We start from the raw sequence: 18,865 nt of genomic DNA, 5'->3' as shown, positions 1-18,865 counted from the left end.
TTTTCCCTTTCCAATGGCAACCAGTGCCTTCTGACCCAATTCCAACTAAATCACCTCATCTAAGCTTCAATTTGTATCACAGGATTTTTCTTCCAATGCTAAACACTGACCATTCTATTTACAGCCTCCTGCAGCCCCTGTGTGAAACCTTGCCTCTGTTCTACACCTCTGCCACAAGCTGAGGAAAAAGAAAATATTTCACAGCAATTCTATCCTCCAAATCCAAGACATTGATGATTCTAATTTACTACAACTGCATATATTCTCTGTCTCATCCATAAACCTTGTCTCTTTACAAATACATCACTTCCTTCCTGAAGTAAGTTCATTATTTATTTAAAAGGTGCTCTTCTTCCCATCATGTCAATTCATAATAATGTACAGAGAAACTTAACATTCAGGACTTGGTCTTACAGATACTCAATATGTCTTATTAAGTACTAGTAAATGCATTACTTGGGATGCCTATTTGCCACTCCTCCATGGCACAACAGAGCAGCAATTTATCTTTGCACTGTGATGGAAACTATTACTGCCATCTGTGCTGACTCCAGCTGGTATAGGACTAATATAAAATTCTGTTAGCTGCTTTGAGCTGCTTGTTCAGCTGGTAATAATAAAAGCCGAGCTCGTTAACAGCAGTCTTGCATAGCAAAGTTTCTGCTTACCTCAGAGACGATTAAGCATCTCCATAACCTTTTCACCACTAAAAAAATCATGACTATTTACCTGGCACCTGTTTTTAATAACAACCACGAAAAGCCTCACAATTACATGCTGGAGTTTTTTCAAGTATGTCTATCAACTGAGCCAAAATTACTTTAAAAAAAAGCAAAGCTGCTCCATCAAGGCAATATGTTGTTTCCTGTATAAAAACCAAAATAAATTTCTAAAATCAGAGACTTCTCTAATGCTATTAGAGGCAGCTGAAGAATGAGCATCTCTGAAGCAAGTGTTCAGGAAATATTTTTTTTATCACTCAACCATCACTTAATTGCACAATGATTCAGACTTTACATGTCATTTTATAATTTAAGCAGACGAGTCAAACTACTGGGATTGCTCAAGCAATCTGTCATTTTAAATGCACACTGGAGGATTTTATGCTCCTCTGCTTGCAAATTGCAGAATTTTGGGACTACAATCTGGGAGACAGTAAGGATGAAATTTAACAACAATTGTAGTGGGCTTTCCATTCTCCCTTCCCTCTAAAGTCACAGCAATGTTACTGTAGGCATCAATAAGCACCAACACAAAGGAAACACAACTTGAACAATTTGTAGTTTATTAAATGTACAAATGCAGTAGAAATTCTCTTGTGAACTGTTACCAGCTTTTGATTCTACCATGCTCCCTCAAAACTTTTCTTTCACATCTACACATTTTGTAAGAAACCCCTTTGACACAGCTCATAATACACAATCCTCTTTTATCTTTTGTCCTCCTACAGCTTCTGTCCAAAGCTGTGGTCATCTCAGCGGTCAACTTTCTGCCTGCAAGAGATTCCAATTTTTCACATTTAGAAGTCGTGTTCAATTCTTATCTTTCATTAAACTGCTGAGCCCAAATACACAGGGCAGTCAAATACCAAAGGAAAAGCTATTTTTAAAAGAAGGTGGTCCTAGCTGATAGAGATACACAACGAAAAGAAGGTAATTACCGCCTCATATTGGATGGTTACCAAATTGTGTTATATATATGTGTTATACTCTCTCTCAAACCTGGGAAATCCCATACTGTGACTGAGAAAAAACTGTTCACATTTTAAAAATTTTCTTACTATAATTGTCATGACTGACCAATATTCCATATCATCACCAACCTGAGACATCATATTAAAAAAAGAAAATTTTGCAGATGTGGTTCTTAGTGCAGGCCTTGAATAACTAAGATTTTTTTTTTTTGTGTGATACCAGAAACTCAGAAGATGGTAACCACCATCCCAGCTTTATCCAAGGAGCAGGAGGTCAAGTATTCCACACTTCAGAAAGGCAACCGACTTTTCTCACCCACTCTCATACAATCCAGAAACAGGAGAATCACAAGGTGATCGAAGACAAAAGGAAAGACCTATCTTGTTTCCTCAAGTTAGCAGATATATTCCTTCTCTCCTTTAGCAGTTTCTTCCAATAACTAAGTAAATGCACTTCTGGCCTCCTCTTCTCAACCCCAAACCCTTCACTGGACTTGAACTTTCAGCTATTAGTCTTTAGTACATTATGAAATCTTCTGTTCCTTTTATAAAATTATCCATCTACCATTAGCAACAGTAAAATACCTATTTTTTAATATTTTTATTTAAAACCTTAGTATTACAGCTGAAAAAAAATTAACTGAAATACAAAGAACCTCACTGACACTGACATTACCTCCCAGGGCACAGTATTAAACAGCTGAAGGGTAGTAACTTCTGGTGTTACCTCACCTGATGAACAAGGCACTACCTGATCACACTCTTGAGCTCAAGCTCAGTTGTTGATCCAGTCCCAAGGTAATGGTCTACAGTTTCACTCACTTTCCTGTGGAAAAGCCCTGGGACTTTCAGCAGTAATTTATGCAGCACTTCATTTCAAAAAGCCAGAAAAAAGAAAGTGCATGGGAGAGATTAAACTACTAAACCAAAGTAATCTGGCCTCTCATCAACTTGTCGAATTTCAGCACTCATTCATATCTTGACCTTTTAAACTCTTCATGTTCAATATGAAAAAGCATCCACATGACATTTTTCTTCTTCGGAAACTACCTCAGGTTGGATCTGCCATATGCAGAATTATTAGATTACAACAGACATTTTAATCATCTTGCATCTCAAAAAGAAAACTCACAGATCATAATCTGATTTGACCTGTTAATTACTTGTAATTGATGGTATCTTTACAGAATGAAGACAGCTGGAACACTTTGTTCAAGAAAATTGGGAACATGATGAAAAACATCCTTCTGACAGCAAGAACATGCTCAGAACTGATTAATCTTCACCTGTTTTTGAGGTCCCAGGGAATTAAGTGCTCAGAAAAGGCAATTCTGGCAAAGGGATGGAAAACAGGAGCTACATAAGGTCTACTTTAAAAACATTATATCAAATTCTATGTAAAATAAAAAAATAAATAAAAAGCCCAAATGAAAACCAGTAATGCACTGTTTTTACAATATTAAAAAAAACCCCACAACTGGTATACAACCTATAGAGATCTACAGCTTACTACTTCATTTGCTCACTAAAATATCTGGATTCTTCTATTGGTTTTTGACTTGTAACTTTTAAAACTCTGAAAATAAGTATTTAAGTATTTAATCTTTTACAGGCTTTGCTACCAAAAAAAAAAATAAAACAAAACAAAACAAAACAAACCCCAAAAAAACCAAACCAAAACAAAACAAAAAACTTCAAATGTAAATTTAAGAGAAACATTAAGAATCTATTCAATTTTGAATTCAAGCCTGTCCCATTCCCCAAAATCCCAGCATTTCACAAAAGCATGTCCAGCCCAACTACTCCTGTAACTCCTGTCACATGTTTCACCAAGCCTCTGATCACCAATTTATTCCACGCATTGCTCTGCATATAAACACTGTAGCATGCTTGAAACAAGTCCTAGCGGGTTTTGCTCTGAAAAACATCTAGCTGGGATCAACAGCTTCTCTCTCCACAGAACTTGCCCAGTGAATTTGCAGTGGCATGCTGACTTTGGTGGCAAAATTACTATTCTCATATTCAAAGCCACTACAAGAAAGATGGATACATCGACTCTTTTCTACCACAGCAACTAGTGTTAGGCACTAAGAGATACAGTGACAGACAGTACAGACACAAGGAACTGACAACAGGAAACAGGGTGCTCAAGAATCTAGCCTCTAAAACTCCACAGGGCTATAATAATTAACAAAAAATTGATTTTGCATGTTTTCAGGTCCTATCATAATTTAAAGGCTGTAGTGACAAAATAAACAACTTTGCTAACTAGTCTCTGACACGCTTCACTCGAAGATAACCAGTCATCATAATCACCTTCCCGAACTGACCTTCTACGCTATGCAACTCTCATATTTATTGATAGCAGACACCATCACAGGAACTTTGACTGGCAGCCTGCACAGCGTGCTGCTGTCAGAAAATACCTTTTTCCTTAAACAATTTGTTTCTCTCTACACACACTTTGACTTTAAAAATACATGTTCGAACAACATGCCATATTCCCAGTGGAATTTTACCCAAAGCCTATATCCAGCTCAAATATTTTAGAGATATGATAACCCTTCTTTCTTAAAAACTTGTTCATTCTTCTTTAACTCTTACTGGAAGTGTTTTTCTCTCATTGGTTTGCTGCTAACAAAACCCCACCAAAATGTTTTTTTGAGCTGTGATCTCAGTCCGCAGAGACAGGCTTATCTTTTATAAATATTTGTTTACAAAGAGTGGAACACTACTGTATTGTTATACTGAAAGGTAGAAGTGTTTTGAAATACCTTCCAACTGCCATTATCTGTGAGAATTTTAGCCATGTTGCAGATTTACAGTGCAGGGAAAAAACCCAGACACTGAGTCCAGTCAGGTTTGGGTTTGTTTTTGTTTTTTTTTAACTTGGGGCATAAAACAAAGCAAAAAAGTGGCAAAGAGACAAATCAAAGCCTAAAGATAGAGAAGGTGCATGGACCCCTTCACGCAGTGGAAAGCACCTGATTAGGCACTAAAACGGGAACAGCTTCAGCATGGATACAGTGAGCAAAGGAGCATTCCAGCTTAAGAGAAGGAGATTTGAGAATGGGAGAGTCTATACCACCCTGCAGAAATGCAGAAGCCTTTTCATTCAGCAGCAGTATACTAAGCAGAGCTGCATTACGAAAAAAGTTCTTCTGTTATGAGATTCGTTTTATTGCAGCAGAAAAAAACCAACAAGCAACCAAACTCTGAATTAGATGTCTTAAAATCAAATTAAGCTGTCAGCCCTGACATGTTTCAGAGCAGGAGGAAGATATTTATCAATTAGCACACAAAAACATAAATATAAAGCAATTAGCAATAGGATAAAAAAACCCCAAAGCCTGTCAGTGAATTATTATTATAAGTTACTCAGAGGAGAGAGACACAGAAAGACAAAAGAGCTGACACAAGAGTGACACACACACACACTACCACAATAACTATGGATGGTAAAATACAATCAAAGTTTCCAATTTGAGTAAGCAGCAGAGTGTCGCTGGGAGTTGCTAACAGCGTTCAAGCTCTATTCTAAAGCACCATCACTTCTGCAGATAACACTTAACATGTTATCTTGAAAGAACATGGGAGAATGCAGGTAAAAGGTCAGGAGAATGAAGGGTAGAAAAAGGAGGAAGTTAACCTTGAGGAGAACAGAAAAAGGCATAAACTTTATCTATGGATCTGCTTGCACAGAAATGTCGAGGTTTAGCACTCAGATTAGCTCTGTATGTCTAAAGAGCCTGCAGGGTGATAAATCAGTCCTGGCCACTGGGCCAGCCCCCTGCATGCTGACCCAGAGACTGCAGGAGAGCTTGTGGCCTGTGCTGGCACCACTCGGGGGCACTTTAGGGACTTCTGGGATTGGCACTGGGATCCGAAGTGTTCGCCAGTGATTCTGCACTGCAGTGACACAATGGGAAGTCTCCTTCATGGAAAGAGAGAACTGTGAAAAATGGATTCCTTCCTGATGACTGCTTTTCTCCTGCTACTGCAAATAACTGTGCTTTACACTTAACTTTCAGCTCAATCAGTAAGGTCAACAGGTGTATTTAAATCAATCTGTGAGTGTTGCCCCACTTTTTGGCAAAGTTATTTCAACTACTTAGTTTCTAGTATTCAAAAAAATACTTTTAATACTATTTAAGACACAGCTTTATAGTTCCATTTAGTACCATTTGTGCTGCAATTGCAGTCAGCTCTACCACTCATGAGGGGAGTAGGCTGAACCACTCTGGAAACAGAAGATCCTTCAGAGCAGAGCGTACACTCTGAGGCATGCTGCAGGTATTCCCAAACACCAAATCAACACCACGGTGTCCATGAGATGTCTCTATATAACCAGTCCTCATACATGAATTTTAGGAGACGCCCCATCAGCTTTGCCTCGCTACCTGAACATGTGCTCATCTTGCACTGCATCTGAACTAGGAGAGCAGTAGTGGAGGCCCACACCCACCTACCTTTTGCCCTTTCCTGTCCCTGGCATTGCTCTTGACCCCAACACCACCACAAACACCGGGTACAGCAAGGGCAGCACAGGCTAATGAAGCTTTGCTAGACACCCAGACTGTGGGAGTCCAGCACTGAGTCTCCTGATCTGACTGTGCACGGGAGGAGCTGAGGCCCCACAAAGCTTATCAGCTAAACTTCCACGACACTGAGCCGCAATTCTTCTGTTTCAGGAGCTGCAACTCAGCTAATTACCTCTGCCATAAATAACCCACGGCCTAAATGATCCACCCAGGGATCTGCCTGCATAGTGAATAGAGTTACACAAAACAATCAAGAAGAAATAAAGCAGAATTACATGTGGTCTCTCAAATAGTTGACAAAAATCCTTAGAAGAGAATGAGAAGCCATATATTAAGGAACAAGAAAGACTCTGAGCAAGCAGATCTGTCTGAAACACCCTAAAAAGTCTTATGAAAGGGTACACAGGTTCTGAACTCTGATAAGCATTAGATTAATTAGGGAGCAGCGTTAATGAGGTCAGCAGTTCTGGGTTAGTAACACCAGGATAAGAATATGAAGGAGCAAAGTAGGTGAGGAGCAATATTGTAAACAAAACTCAGGTTTGACAAATACAGCATTAAGTTCAAAATTATTTTAAAAGTTTATCACACTGTGAGCTACTTCAGCGTAGCTTTCCCGTTTGGACCATCATCACTAGTATTTTAAGTCAGAGCTATCATCAGTTCTCAATTTTCAATGTAATAAGGAGTCAGCTGTTTCCTTTTTTACCTAAATAGACATTCTACTAAAAAAAAAAAAGGCTAAGACCTTGTTCCATCAGTAATTCCACACCAGCTTAATTTGTTTTCATCTACTACATCTGCAAACTGAGACAAGAAATTGAAAGAGCATGCTACAAGAGAAGGAGCAGCTAAGGCAGGTGTCCCATTTCAAATACTTTTCAATTAACAGTACTTTAAGAGCAAAAAACTAAAAAAAAATAACTCCAACCAACCAAAAATGCCACAGGAGATAACACAAAGCAGCATTTTCTCCTTTGTCTATTTGATCTACCTCACACACGAGCCATGGATTTCTTCCTCACTCAGGTAAGAAATTCTGAAATAGCAACCAATAGTACAGGTCAGACCACACAGCAGAACCATAATTCAGAAAACACACGTGTTTTGCAAAACACTGAGGGCATTCAGCCCTCTCAACACTGCCAGTCTGCATTTCTGGGTTTAAACTAGCCCGAAGTTGCAAGAGGACATCCTGAAATTCCAAACAGAGGTACACCACATTCCTTAGACTACACACAAAATTTTTATCTGTGAATGTAGATGGCAGCAAGGACAGCATTAGCATTTCTAACAAAAAGAGTGTCAATGTCACATTCACATTTCCAAAACTGAAACTTCAAAAACTACTTGAGAGGATGCAGCCTGCCCCAAGGAGTAAACAAGGAAGGAGAGATTAGACTGATGTCTATCCCGGTTCAGTATTTCATCCACCACACCCTGCTGAGAACTTGAAAACAGAACTGTCAAGAGCTAACTTCTAGCTTTCACCATGCAGAAGTCAGACATCTCCCTCCTTCAGTACCCAGCAATTCTGACAGTAAAGAGGAATTCAATCACGGAACTGCAGTGCTAAGAGAGACAGAACATCTACTAAATTTATTAAAATATTCAAGTTACTGTTTCATTGAAAGAGACCTGAGAAGAACACTTAAATGCTCCATCTTCAAACACACTTCATCATCCTTTTGATGGACTCACAAGTTGTCTCCCGTTAGATTATTTCACAGTCAATTTACCAAGGTTCTCATTCATGACATTTTATGTAATAAACAATAAAAATTCAGTGCTAAAATATGGATTACAGCCATGCGCTAAGATGCCATGGACTTAGCTACAATGTTATAAACACCTCAAACAATAAACATTCTAAGGACTTGGAAGCTCTTGACAAGGAAGCTACATAGCAAGCTGCCCAGTGTTCAATGGTCTGTTTACAATAACTGATTTTCCTTTTTGTTTTCAACTTGGATCTCAACCAGAACACCCATGAAGACTAATACCACCCCAGAGAATGCCAGGTTTTCAGGAGGAAGAAAAGAAGCCTATTTTTTTTTTTTTTTTTTTTTTTTGCATGGGGGGAGAGGTTGTTGGTTGGTTTGATTTTCTCCAACATGCATTTTAAAGAGTTTCATCATGTTGTTGGGCAAACATTTCTGCAGCTCTCTTTTGCCTTTCATTGTCCTGGTTCTCAAGTATCCTTTCCTTATATGTTCTACCACATCAGCAGCAAATCCATTAAAAACTCATTTCTTGGGTTACCTTATGTGTCAGTTTCTCTGCAGACACTGAAGCAGCATTTCTCAAGGGCACTCCTACCAAAAATGCAGGTATAAGGATTAGATTTACACCAGAAGAATTAGAACTGTTCAGAAGTTCCTTCTTTTTAAATGTAATGGGCACTATGGAAAGTACTAGCTTGCCTTCCAGAAAGTTTGTTTCAGAATAGCATATCTGCTGTGGACCCAGAAAGAAGCTTTAAAACAGCAAAACATGAGTGCTGGGATGACAGTCCATTACACACTTAAAAGAAAACTTTCAGAATCATATTTTTACCTCAGTGTAATAAAACAGCAAAGTGCAGGAGGTCTACAAATACATTCTGCTCTTACTCCCTTAAATAACTGCACAGGTCTTTTTTAAAAAAACATATTCAAGCTCAACTACCTGCTGCTGAACATTCAGAGGATACATAAGTAATGTATTAATGTCTTCAGCTACATACAGTGAATAAATGAACATTCCTCTGTTTTACCAAAGGCAAATTTTTATTTCAGTTTGATTTTGCTAGATAAAATTCTCTGAAAATGTATTTGAAGTCTAAAAGAAATCGAGAAGTATCTCAAAATAAAGAATTACAACACAGTATGTCAGGAAGGAAAAAATACCCAAACTCATCAAAATGTTTAGGGAGGTGGTTCAGGGAGGTGGCACTACTGAGCCAAAACAAGTCTGGAGCACTGCAGACTCACATCACACTGCATATCTAAAGAACTCACATTGATAGATGCTGACAAAGAAAGTTTCCAAAGCAGAACAGGACGCTGCACATTCAGGGCCATAAAGCAGCTTTGCCAGTAGAACTTCCACCAGCTCTGTGCCTCCACTGGAATGCTCTGTTGATTTATCTTTTCAAAAGCTTGTCAACTGTAAAACAAGCCTGGGCTTTTGAATCACAAAGTAAAACTGAATTTAAAGTAACAATAATGAGAACTCTGAAGTTTCAAAAAGTACATTGCAGCCAGTGCCAGTAACCATGCAAGTCAATTTGTTTGGCAGATAAATTGCCCCTTCCACTTCACATGACACTTTTTGCTTCAACTCTGAAAGAAACAAGTTTATGAACGGCCACCTCAGCTACACTGGACATGATTTTAATAATGAAGTCAGACAGAAAGTGGAATCCACATGAGAAGTATCAAATCCTCCAGTTTCTTATCTAAGATCTGCTGTTCCTTGTCATCATGTAAGAATTATTAAGCAAAACAGACTGCTCCACATACTAGTATTTAACACTAGAAAAATTATTGCAGTAGCTCAAGAGACAGATTCAGAATTTTGAAGCCTTACAGTAGAAGAAAATTTATTCTTGTCTAGAGGCTTTTGTACACTATTTAATTGGGACTGACATTTGTGCTTTAAAAGAGACTGTGGAATAAACTAAGAAAATGTAAGCTCAATAAATAAAATCTGATGTGTATTTTTCATTGTATTTGTAAGCTTAAAATATTCTCTAATACAAAAAAAGAATTCAGAAAAAAAAATTCAAATGTTGACATTGTTAGCAATGTGTTTTTAAAACAAAGCATCAAGTTACTCTACAGAAAGTTTACAGTTCACAATGCACCCTGGCACTTTTTTAAACATATGGAGCAATATCTTCCTAAGTACATGCAGAGATAAGCATGCCATTCCAGCCACAGCAGCTGCTTTGATTCGTGTTTATGAAATGCTTAAAATTCTTGGAATACACATACACACTGCACAAAGAAGATGCAGTGACACCGTGAATCTCCAGTCACTACTAGCCTGCTGTCTACGCTGTTACTGAACATGAAGAGGCAGCAGCACAGGCTTAGTGGAGACTGGTTTTTAAGAAACAGCTGAGTACAGAACCTGCTGCTAGTGCACAGTGGGCCTCTCTACACCCATCTTCAGTATCATCATTAACCACGCTAGTTACCACACACTAACACAAGCACCCAGAAAGGTTTCAGGCACACCTTTCCACTGCTGTGCTGACTGATGCACTTCAAAATAAGCCCTGTACCATTACTAGGCACCAAAATACATTCATGGCTTCATCTGTCAAAATAGTAGTTTTTTGTATAAATTTCTGTCTTGAGTTATAACACTTTAGTAATAAGTAAGTCACTATAGGATGATAAGCAGTTAGGGACTTCATGAGGGGCTGTGACTATGCAGACTTCCCTGTAGTGATCCAAGTGAAATGAGACAGAACATTCAAATTATCTCCTATTGAAAAAGTTCCACCTTACAAGCCACTAGTTTCACATTATCCAAAGACTACGTAGCAGTACTTGGTAAGTATGTATGTGAGGATGTCTCTATTTAGGATGTAACAAAATGCCAAAATTTAGCGTGTGGCTGATGACTACAGAATATACTGTTTCATAATATGGTTATGAATTTATAGATGTTTTGATATCTGAGTACTAAGTTTCTAAACTACTGTTTTTATATTAGAAGGCAACAATCAAAAATAAAGTCCAGAATTACAGACGATAACACTAAGCAAGCACAACATTATCAGAAAGCCACTTACTCACTTTTCATCCAAAATGAGAAATTACATAAAGGGACACTCTCCTCTGGCACTGAAAACAGACAGTGTAACTCCTGCTCTTCCTCAACATGGATATCTTGAGCTCAAGTCATTGATTTTCAACTCCTATCAGCAATGCATTTTTCTGGTTGACCTTTATATTCTAAGATAACTTACCAAGCTCCTCTATCACCCTCCAGCAAACACCCATCTCAAGCTTCACACACAGAAGAACCACAAAGGCACATACCATCACCCCAAGCTCCATCAAACCTCAAACTCTAATGACCAATTTCATATCAACATACAAAGTCAAGTACTGCCTCTTGTAACATACAAAGCAATATTACTTCAATGCAAAGACACAACTGTTTTAGTTAACCTGATGCTTTGGGCCACAAGTTAACTCAAGAGTTGAGTCCTGTGATGCACATCATTGCACATCAGGGGTCTTTTTGTTGTGGGCTGCACTCATTGTGTCCAGCAAACACTTTCACACTTCCTTAAAGAGCTTCTCCACTCTGCCATCAGTAACAGAAATTCTCCCAAAATATCAAACAACCAGAGAAATTACTCAGTTAAGCAAGAGCATCTGCACAGCGCTGCTGCAGCAGTTGGCATCTCGCTAGAGCAGGCAGTAATTGTTTCCATTAATAGATTCAAATCATGCCCAGGGCAGGCCAAATAAGCAAAGGCACTGCACTATTTTCCCATCATTAAGGACAGTCTGTCCACGCAGGAGACACGGGTACTGCAGCCACCACTACTCAGTCTGCATCTCAGGAACGCAGGAGCTCAAATATGATAAAAGTCTCAAACACAATAGCAACAAGTGCATCTGTCAATTTAAAGATTTAGCTATAATCTTATTACTAGAAGTACCACCATGTTGAATGCCTGAACAGCATCTGCCTGCCTGCACATGCTGCCCTGCAGGCCTGACCAGACCGAGAAGGGATTCGCTTTGTCCCTGAAACTTTGTGCCAAGATTCACACCCCAGCTCTGCTCGGCACACAGACCTGCACACAAGGGCAGCTGGTGTGCACTGCTGCTCCCTGAGCTCCAGTTCCCCAGCACCAGCACTTCTTAAGCACTTCCTGAAGTATCTTGAATCTAACCCACACATGGGTCACAACATGTTTACAAGCATCATTTAACTCTAAGTTTTTTAACTATTAAAGTACAGTGAATTAGAAGTCTGGCGTCTTACCACATGCACATTTAATAAACCTACTAGACACACAACAGAGCAGAGAATCTTGTTTTCAAAACAAGACAATTGTTTCTATTTACACTAAGGGGGTAAGGAGGTGAAAATAAAACTTTTCCTTTAGTTCTGACATCTCTCAAAAAAGGATAACCCCCCCCCCGCCCCCCCCCTTTTAAGAGAGCTGCAATCTTTTAAAATTCATAATTCATTTCAATAGATAACATATTCAATGTGCATTGACAACCAGAGCTCAAATCCAGCCCCTGGCTGCTGCAAACATATTCATGCACAGCTGTACCTTTTAAACACAGAAGCAAGGTATGTCTATAGGCCTACTGATCTTTTTACACATATTTTCCTGTCCCACAACTTAGGTGCTTCCAAAAGAGGAAAACTGGACAGGTTTAAAGGTGCACCTCATTTGACTGTGTTGTGCTCAGAAATATTTGAAATAACACTCAGTAGTCCAAAAGCACAGAATGGCTACAAAGCAATAATTGCCTAAACATGGTCATTCTAACAACAGCTCTCCTTCTCCTCAAACGCTTTATCTATTTTTATTCTGAAATTTTGCCAGCTAAGTACTACAGGCTGCTTACCCACAGTCCCAACAGCTTCCAACAGTAGTTTCCTCCAGCAATCACATTTAAAGAGCAAATCCCAAGGTCCTATCAGCAGTCTGGATTTTATAAACATGGTAAAATAATGGATGTTGAATTTACAGTTCAGGTGACCTCATGAAGAACCAAGAGTCGTATCACACAGTATTTTGGACTACAAGTTTGTGCCTCATTGTGTTCCAAATTACATGGAATTTTAGAACAGCAGTTTCAAGGAACTGCATCTAATGTTGCATCTGAGGCATGAATGGATTAAAGCAACGCAAAAGTACCTCCCCAAATGACATTTTCCAACCACACATTTCATAATTCACATCTATCTCCTCTGCCAAGGTTCAAAGATAACAGCTCACATCCTGAACATTGGTGCCTAACAGGAAAGTTAGACAGGTCAAAGTCAGATTACTTTTACAACTTCCTGCAAAGATAAAAGTTGGTGCCTTCTATGTTTTATGATCCACCTCCAATAGGTAACGATTTGAAGTTCACACATCAAAGACGTGATTTGGTCAGTCATTCCTTCAGATACAGAACTAATTAGGAGCTGTCCTATTTCAGCTTCCAGAAGTTTCAGCCTGAAAAAGTTACCTTGATCATGAAGGCCTCCAACAGCGCTCTTCTCCCATCTCTGATGCTACCCAAAGCAACGTATCAACAACTGTGAAGTACTGCAACTACCACGGGAAGGATCGTGTACTAAAGACCATCCAAAACCATGTTTTCTCCAAAGCAGAAGGAGCAACAGCTGTTTTCTGGAAACAAGAGTTTTAGGACAAGCTGCCTAAGGATGAAATCTGTGCTTCAGATATTAATCTTTGAAAGTATTATGACCTACAAAAACTAGATAGACGTACACACATCTGTTCCCAGCTATTTATTTTATTAAAGAGCTTAAACCTATCAAAAAAAAAAGACAAAGTCCCCATATATTCTGGAATCTTTAGTCATTTAGTACCATAAGAAAAGGGTTTTTTTAAACAGAATTGGCTTTGGTGGTGCTTGTCTTATCAAAATGAGGATGGAAGAGGACAGAACAAACAAGTCACAACACGCTGGGGTTTTTTTTAAGAGTTAAGACAGGCAAGACAGGTGCTTTTAGAAAAAAGTGAGATTTTGAGTTCAGTTCTACAATTTGAGGACTTCTTTCTTTAATTTCTGCTCTGAGATTTTTATTAAGGCAAAGTTCGCAACAAGCTACTGTGCTCTAATGGAATGAATTGCCCAATAAATGAATTTGCGTTTCAGTTGAAACTACAGATGAAATAGCATTTCAGTTCTACTGTCTCCATGGTTCCTGTTTATTTCTGTCAAGGCAAATATTTTGCTTACTAAAGGAAAAATCATGTCATGAAGAACTGTTATCAGGGAGCTAAAATAAAACGTTTCAGATCCTATGTGTTAAAAAGCGTAGCTGAAAGGAAAGGAAGGAAAGAAGGAAAGCATTATTTTAACAATCAGAAATAGAGGAGGAGCTAACCCAGCAACACCTCATTTGTCCTACTGAAAAATAACATCCGTAATGTAAAGTCAGATCTTCAGTAGACATAGAGATGTGAAATTTCCATTGTAAAAAATTACTCAATCACTTCGCAGGATTGTCTGTGACTCCACACTCTAATTATCTCATAGTTACATTTTAATATTGCACCTTGTTGCCAACAACCAAATACAAACATTTACAGCAGGACAGCAGGATGCATTCAATTGGCTTTGAAACGTAATACCCATTTTTATACCTGTAACACCATATAACTTAAAAGACTATAAGTTAGAATAAGTAGTTTGGGTTTTTTTTTTCTGTGAAGAGAGTACTTTGAGAAAGGAAATTCAGGTTCCCAGGTAAAGACAGGAAAAAAAATGAGAGTTCCCAGAAACTTTCTTCTTGAGAAGAATTGGAAATCTATATTGATTTTGGAAGGAAATGGCTGAGAGACACAAGAGGTAACTAAAAGAACACACAAGCATACTTCAGCGCATATAAAGTTAACTAATGGTACCAGTAAAAGCAAAACATGGGTTAAAGGTATGAAGTCCAACAATGAACTTCTAAAAACTCTGCCAGCACCAGAGATTATACCTGATAGCAGCTAATGAAAACCATTCCTTTTTGAACTCTGTCTCCTGTTATTTCAGTTGATTAAAGATTTTCCTGTGCCTTTCAGACTCGGACTGCTCAGTTTTACTATGTTCTGGTTTTCCTCCTTCATTAGTTTAGAACACTAGAAGTCATGCGCCTGTGGGCAACAGCAGGCCTGATGCTCATAAAATGACAGGACACTTGCATTTAATAACAATTACTATTTTGTAGCTGTGTTTGTTACGGTGTGAGTGCTGTGTGGTCTAGCAGTTACAAGATGCAGTCAGAATCCTGTTTTAATTTATGGCTATAATTTTACCTCTAACACAATAATGAAAGATGGACAAATGACAGCACCGTTTGTGATTTCAGGCCTTTTACATCACCTGTAAAACTAGCATTACTTGCCCATCCAAAATCCTTCAGAACTATCCTTAATAATGCCTAGAGACTAATTAAAAGAACGCAAGTGAATTTAGATTTAATTCAAAAACTCCGTACAGCATAGGAAAAGCTAGTCAAATCTGATTTTCCTAACCTTGGATGTTCTTCCAAGAGCAAATTTTATAATTTTATGGTTATTAAGGAGTTACCTAATTTTACTTTAGAAAATTCCGTCAGTACCTTTTAAATTATAACTGAGAACAAAGCAAATAAAGGGCATGGTCCTGAATTCTACTCAGTACACCCTATAGTCTCTTGGCTTCAACTGAATTAAAAAAAGCAGCCCTGGAAACCAAATTTGCTTTAGAAGGCTACTTATTCTTATTCCAAAATGCAGCACAAACTTGTACTTCCATTCAGCTAGAAAAGGGAAATTTCCATATAAAAAGATAAAACGCAAAAAGGGAAAGGTAAGACTAAACAGAATATTAAAATAATGCACAGAATAGAGAAAGACCAATTAATCACCCTAACAAATTAAATCATTTTTGCAATAGCGTGGTGGTTCTGAAAGAAAAATCCAGTTAAGCTATATAAAAACAAGCTACATAAAGAAAACAAAAAATCCGTTTGACATCTCTAACCCTGCCAAGGCATCAATCCAAGTACAAGCAGCAACTACTCAGCAATTCAGAGCCAGTTTATACAGACATTTTATGGTGGGTACACACAGGAGAACATTCTCAATCCATTTCTCATCACGAGAAATTAAACTATTTATATTGAGTAAAAAATATCAACCAGTGGTTTAGCACTGAAGGAAACGTGAGGATGTTCATGAGGAGCTAGAAAGCCCACTAGGCATCTTGACACATTCCACCAAATGTCTGCCTGTTAAGCAGGCACCCAAACTATCTGTTTGCACTAATAAGAGTTACTTCTGATCAGTATTTCTGACTGTTCTCTCCAATAACACATCTGGCAGTTGTTTCAAACACACAGGTTAGCAGCCAGCCAAATTCCAGCCTCACACTGCGTTGTGAGCAGGACAGCGATCCCTTGCCAACACAGCTGCCGACGGTGAGGTCGCACACAAGCGTCACAGCTCACCCATAAGTCTCCTGACGTAGAAACAGAAGCCAGATCCCACCAAGAGAATTCACATATTTTATAGATTTTAAAGCCTGATAAACACAAGACACACAAGCTCTCAAAAGACAGTCACTGCACAGTCTCACTGAATACCTGCGGGCCAATGCGCACAACGAGCAAAACTCCCACATTACCATCTTCATTAAACTACCTGGCCCTTAGTCTCTCAAGTCTATTGAAATAATGATTTTTAAATTTTAATTCTGTTCTTGCTTTACAAACTCTATGTGTATTTTATACAGTAGACATGTTGGGAGTGTCAATTCTACCCACTTTGAGGAGTTTCTTGTTCTTATTACAGCAGTGTTGTGATGAAGACATATACACAGTTCAATAAACTCCTGTTTGTTAAAAAAACCCCATATCTTCTAGAAAAACATAATTTTTTAAGACCCCCAAGATTTCCATTTCACAGATGAGCTGCTAAGACCCAGAGGGGCAGCACAACTTATAAAAGATCACACACAGATCTTTGAAAGAAGCAGGAAACAAGCACAGATCTTTCAAGATGCAGGCCAGCACTTTAGCTACAACAATGGTTCTGAAGACAATGCAAGTAGGATCTGAAATAAACTGGTGTGATTACAGCTATATTCTAGTGTGTGGGTTAATGTGAAAAACACCTTCACACCTTGGACATGTAAGAATAGAAAAGGTCTCAACTTTTTCTGCTGGAAAGCTATAAAAGCATGATAACTCTGCCTTCGCAAAAAAAAAAAAAAAAAAAAAAAAAAAAAAAAAAAGAAAAAAGAAAAAAGAATATTCTCACACTACAGTTTCGTCATAACTCTTAAGAACTGAGTCAAAAATTTTTTTAAAAAAAAAGCTGAAGTAGTAGAAACGTGCTAGGTTGAAAATCTCCATATCCATTAAAATGATTTTTCACTCCTTCGCATTAAATGCATTTAACATATCCACTGAACTTGAGCAGCCAACAGGTAACCGAGCAGATAGGAGTACAATGTAACTGAACACACCAGCGTACAACATAACTATTCCCCTTGCACCTCCCTGTCTTTCCCCACACTCCCTCAAAGGAAAGAAATCTTTTCCTGTTCTGATCTATTTTTACAGTCTAGTGCATTGGTATTTTGGATTTTTTCCAAGGGTATTCTTTACTGGGGCATCACAACTAAATGCCAGATTTCAAAATTATTTTAGCATATTCTCATAGGCTACTTCACAGTACAACACTGAATTAATAAAGGATCCAGCAATTACAGCCTTTTCAAATGCAAATAGGTTAAAACCTAGTAAACAAAGTTATATAAAAAAAAAATCCATCAGTAGCATAAAAATCAGATTCTGCTTCTTGCTCCCCCACAGGTTACACCAAGTTGTTAACAGCCTACACTCCAGGGAAATTTCTGAAAACAGCACACACAGTCTAAGCCCTTACCTACTCAACAGTTTATTTTTTGAGCCGTCAATCAAGAATCAACTTCTAAACCAGGGAGACTAACCGGGATCTTCTGTCTCCACACTGGGTACCTCCGACTCCCCCAGGAAGCCAGGTAAAGAACCGACCCTTACTTCCCCATGGATGCCAGCCCAACGCAGCAGCCCCGGCCAGCGCTCGCCTCTCGCCATCTCCGTCCCGCCGCAGCCCCGAAAAGCACCGAGCGACACCCTGGGGACCCGGCTGCTGCCCTGACAAAGCCGAGCAGGGCTGTCTGCAGGGCGAGGCGGAGGAGCCGAGGCTGGGCTTTCACTCGGGGCACGGCGACTCGGGGTTTTACCTTTCTCCCTGCTTGGCGTTGGAAGGCGGCGGGTGAAGCACAGTCTGGTTCCCTTCCATCTCCACGATGCACTTGGTATTCAGGTCCAGCTCTGCAAGGCGACACGGCGGGGGGCTGTAGCCGGGCGAGGGAGCGCACCCCCCTTCCCCCGGCACGCCGGGCAGCCCGGCCCCCGCCGGCTCCCCCGGGAGCGAGGGGCTGCGGCGGCGGGGGGCGGGCGACGGGGCTCGTCCTCCCGCCAGCCCGGGCAGAACGCGGGGGGACGCCGCGCTCCGGGGCCGCCCCCGCCCCGAGGTGCCCCCGGACCCCGGTTACCTCTCCTGTTCATGGGCCGGACCCTGACGGCAACTTTCACCTTGGTGTCCGACATCTTCCCCGCTCCCGGGAGCGGCGGGCGGGCGGCCCCGCTCAGCGCCGGCGGCGGCAGCGACACGGCGGAGCGCCAGCGTCCATGCCGGGCCGGGCGAGAGGGCGGAGGGCCGGGGCAGGCGGGGAAGGCGGCAGAGGGAGGGAGGGAGGGATGGAAGGAGAGGAGGAGGAGGGTCCGGCACCGGGGAGGGCGGTGGTGGCGCAGCCCCAGCCACCTCCTTTCTCAGCCGCGGTCCGCGCCGCCGCTGGCTGCCGACGGGCTCGCTTGCAGAACCGCTGCTGCCGCCGCCTCC

General features: G+C 40.0%; 1 protein-coding gene across 5 annotated transcripts in view; it reads right to left on the bottom strand.

The window, feature by feature from the left end:
• The window catches only part of KIF13A (kinesin family member 13A), a 105,112-nt gene extending 86,247 nt beyond the window's left edge, over positions 1–18,865 (bottom strand). For 4 of the 5 annotated variants that reach the window (XM_066324081.1, XM_066324091.1, XM_066324099.1 and 1 more), the window contains exons 1-2: positions 18,519–18,864; positions 18,204–18,294 (exon numbers count right to left, since the gene is read on the bottom strand). In XM_066324081.1, the coding sequence (XP_066180178.1) occupies positions 18,204–18,294; positions 18,519–18,573 (146 nt within the window). In that variant the 5' untranslated portion in view covers positions 18,574–18,864. Of the gene's footprint in view, positions 1–18,203; positions 18,295–18,518 lie in introns of all 5 variants that reach the window. The other variant, XM_066324119.1, reaches the window with a different exon arrangement.

Source organism: Sylvia atricapilla, chromosome 1 (assembly GCF_009819655.1).
Source record: "Sylvia atricapilla isolate bSylAtr1 chromosome 1, bSylAtr1.pri, whole genome shotgun sequence".
Lineage (NCBI taxonomy): Eukaryota > Metazoa > Chordata > Aves > Passeriformes > Sylviidae > Sylvia > Sylvia atricapilla.
This window is presented reverse-complemented; position numbering and strand designations above follow the sequence as displayed.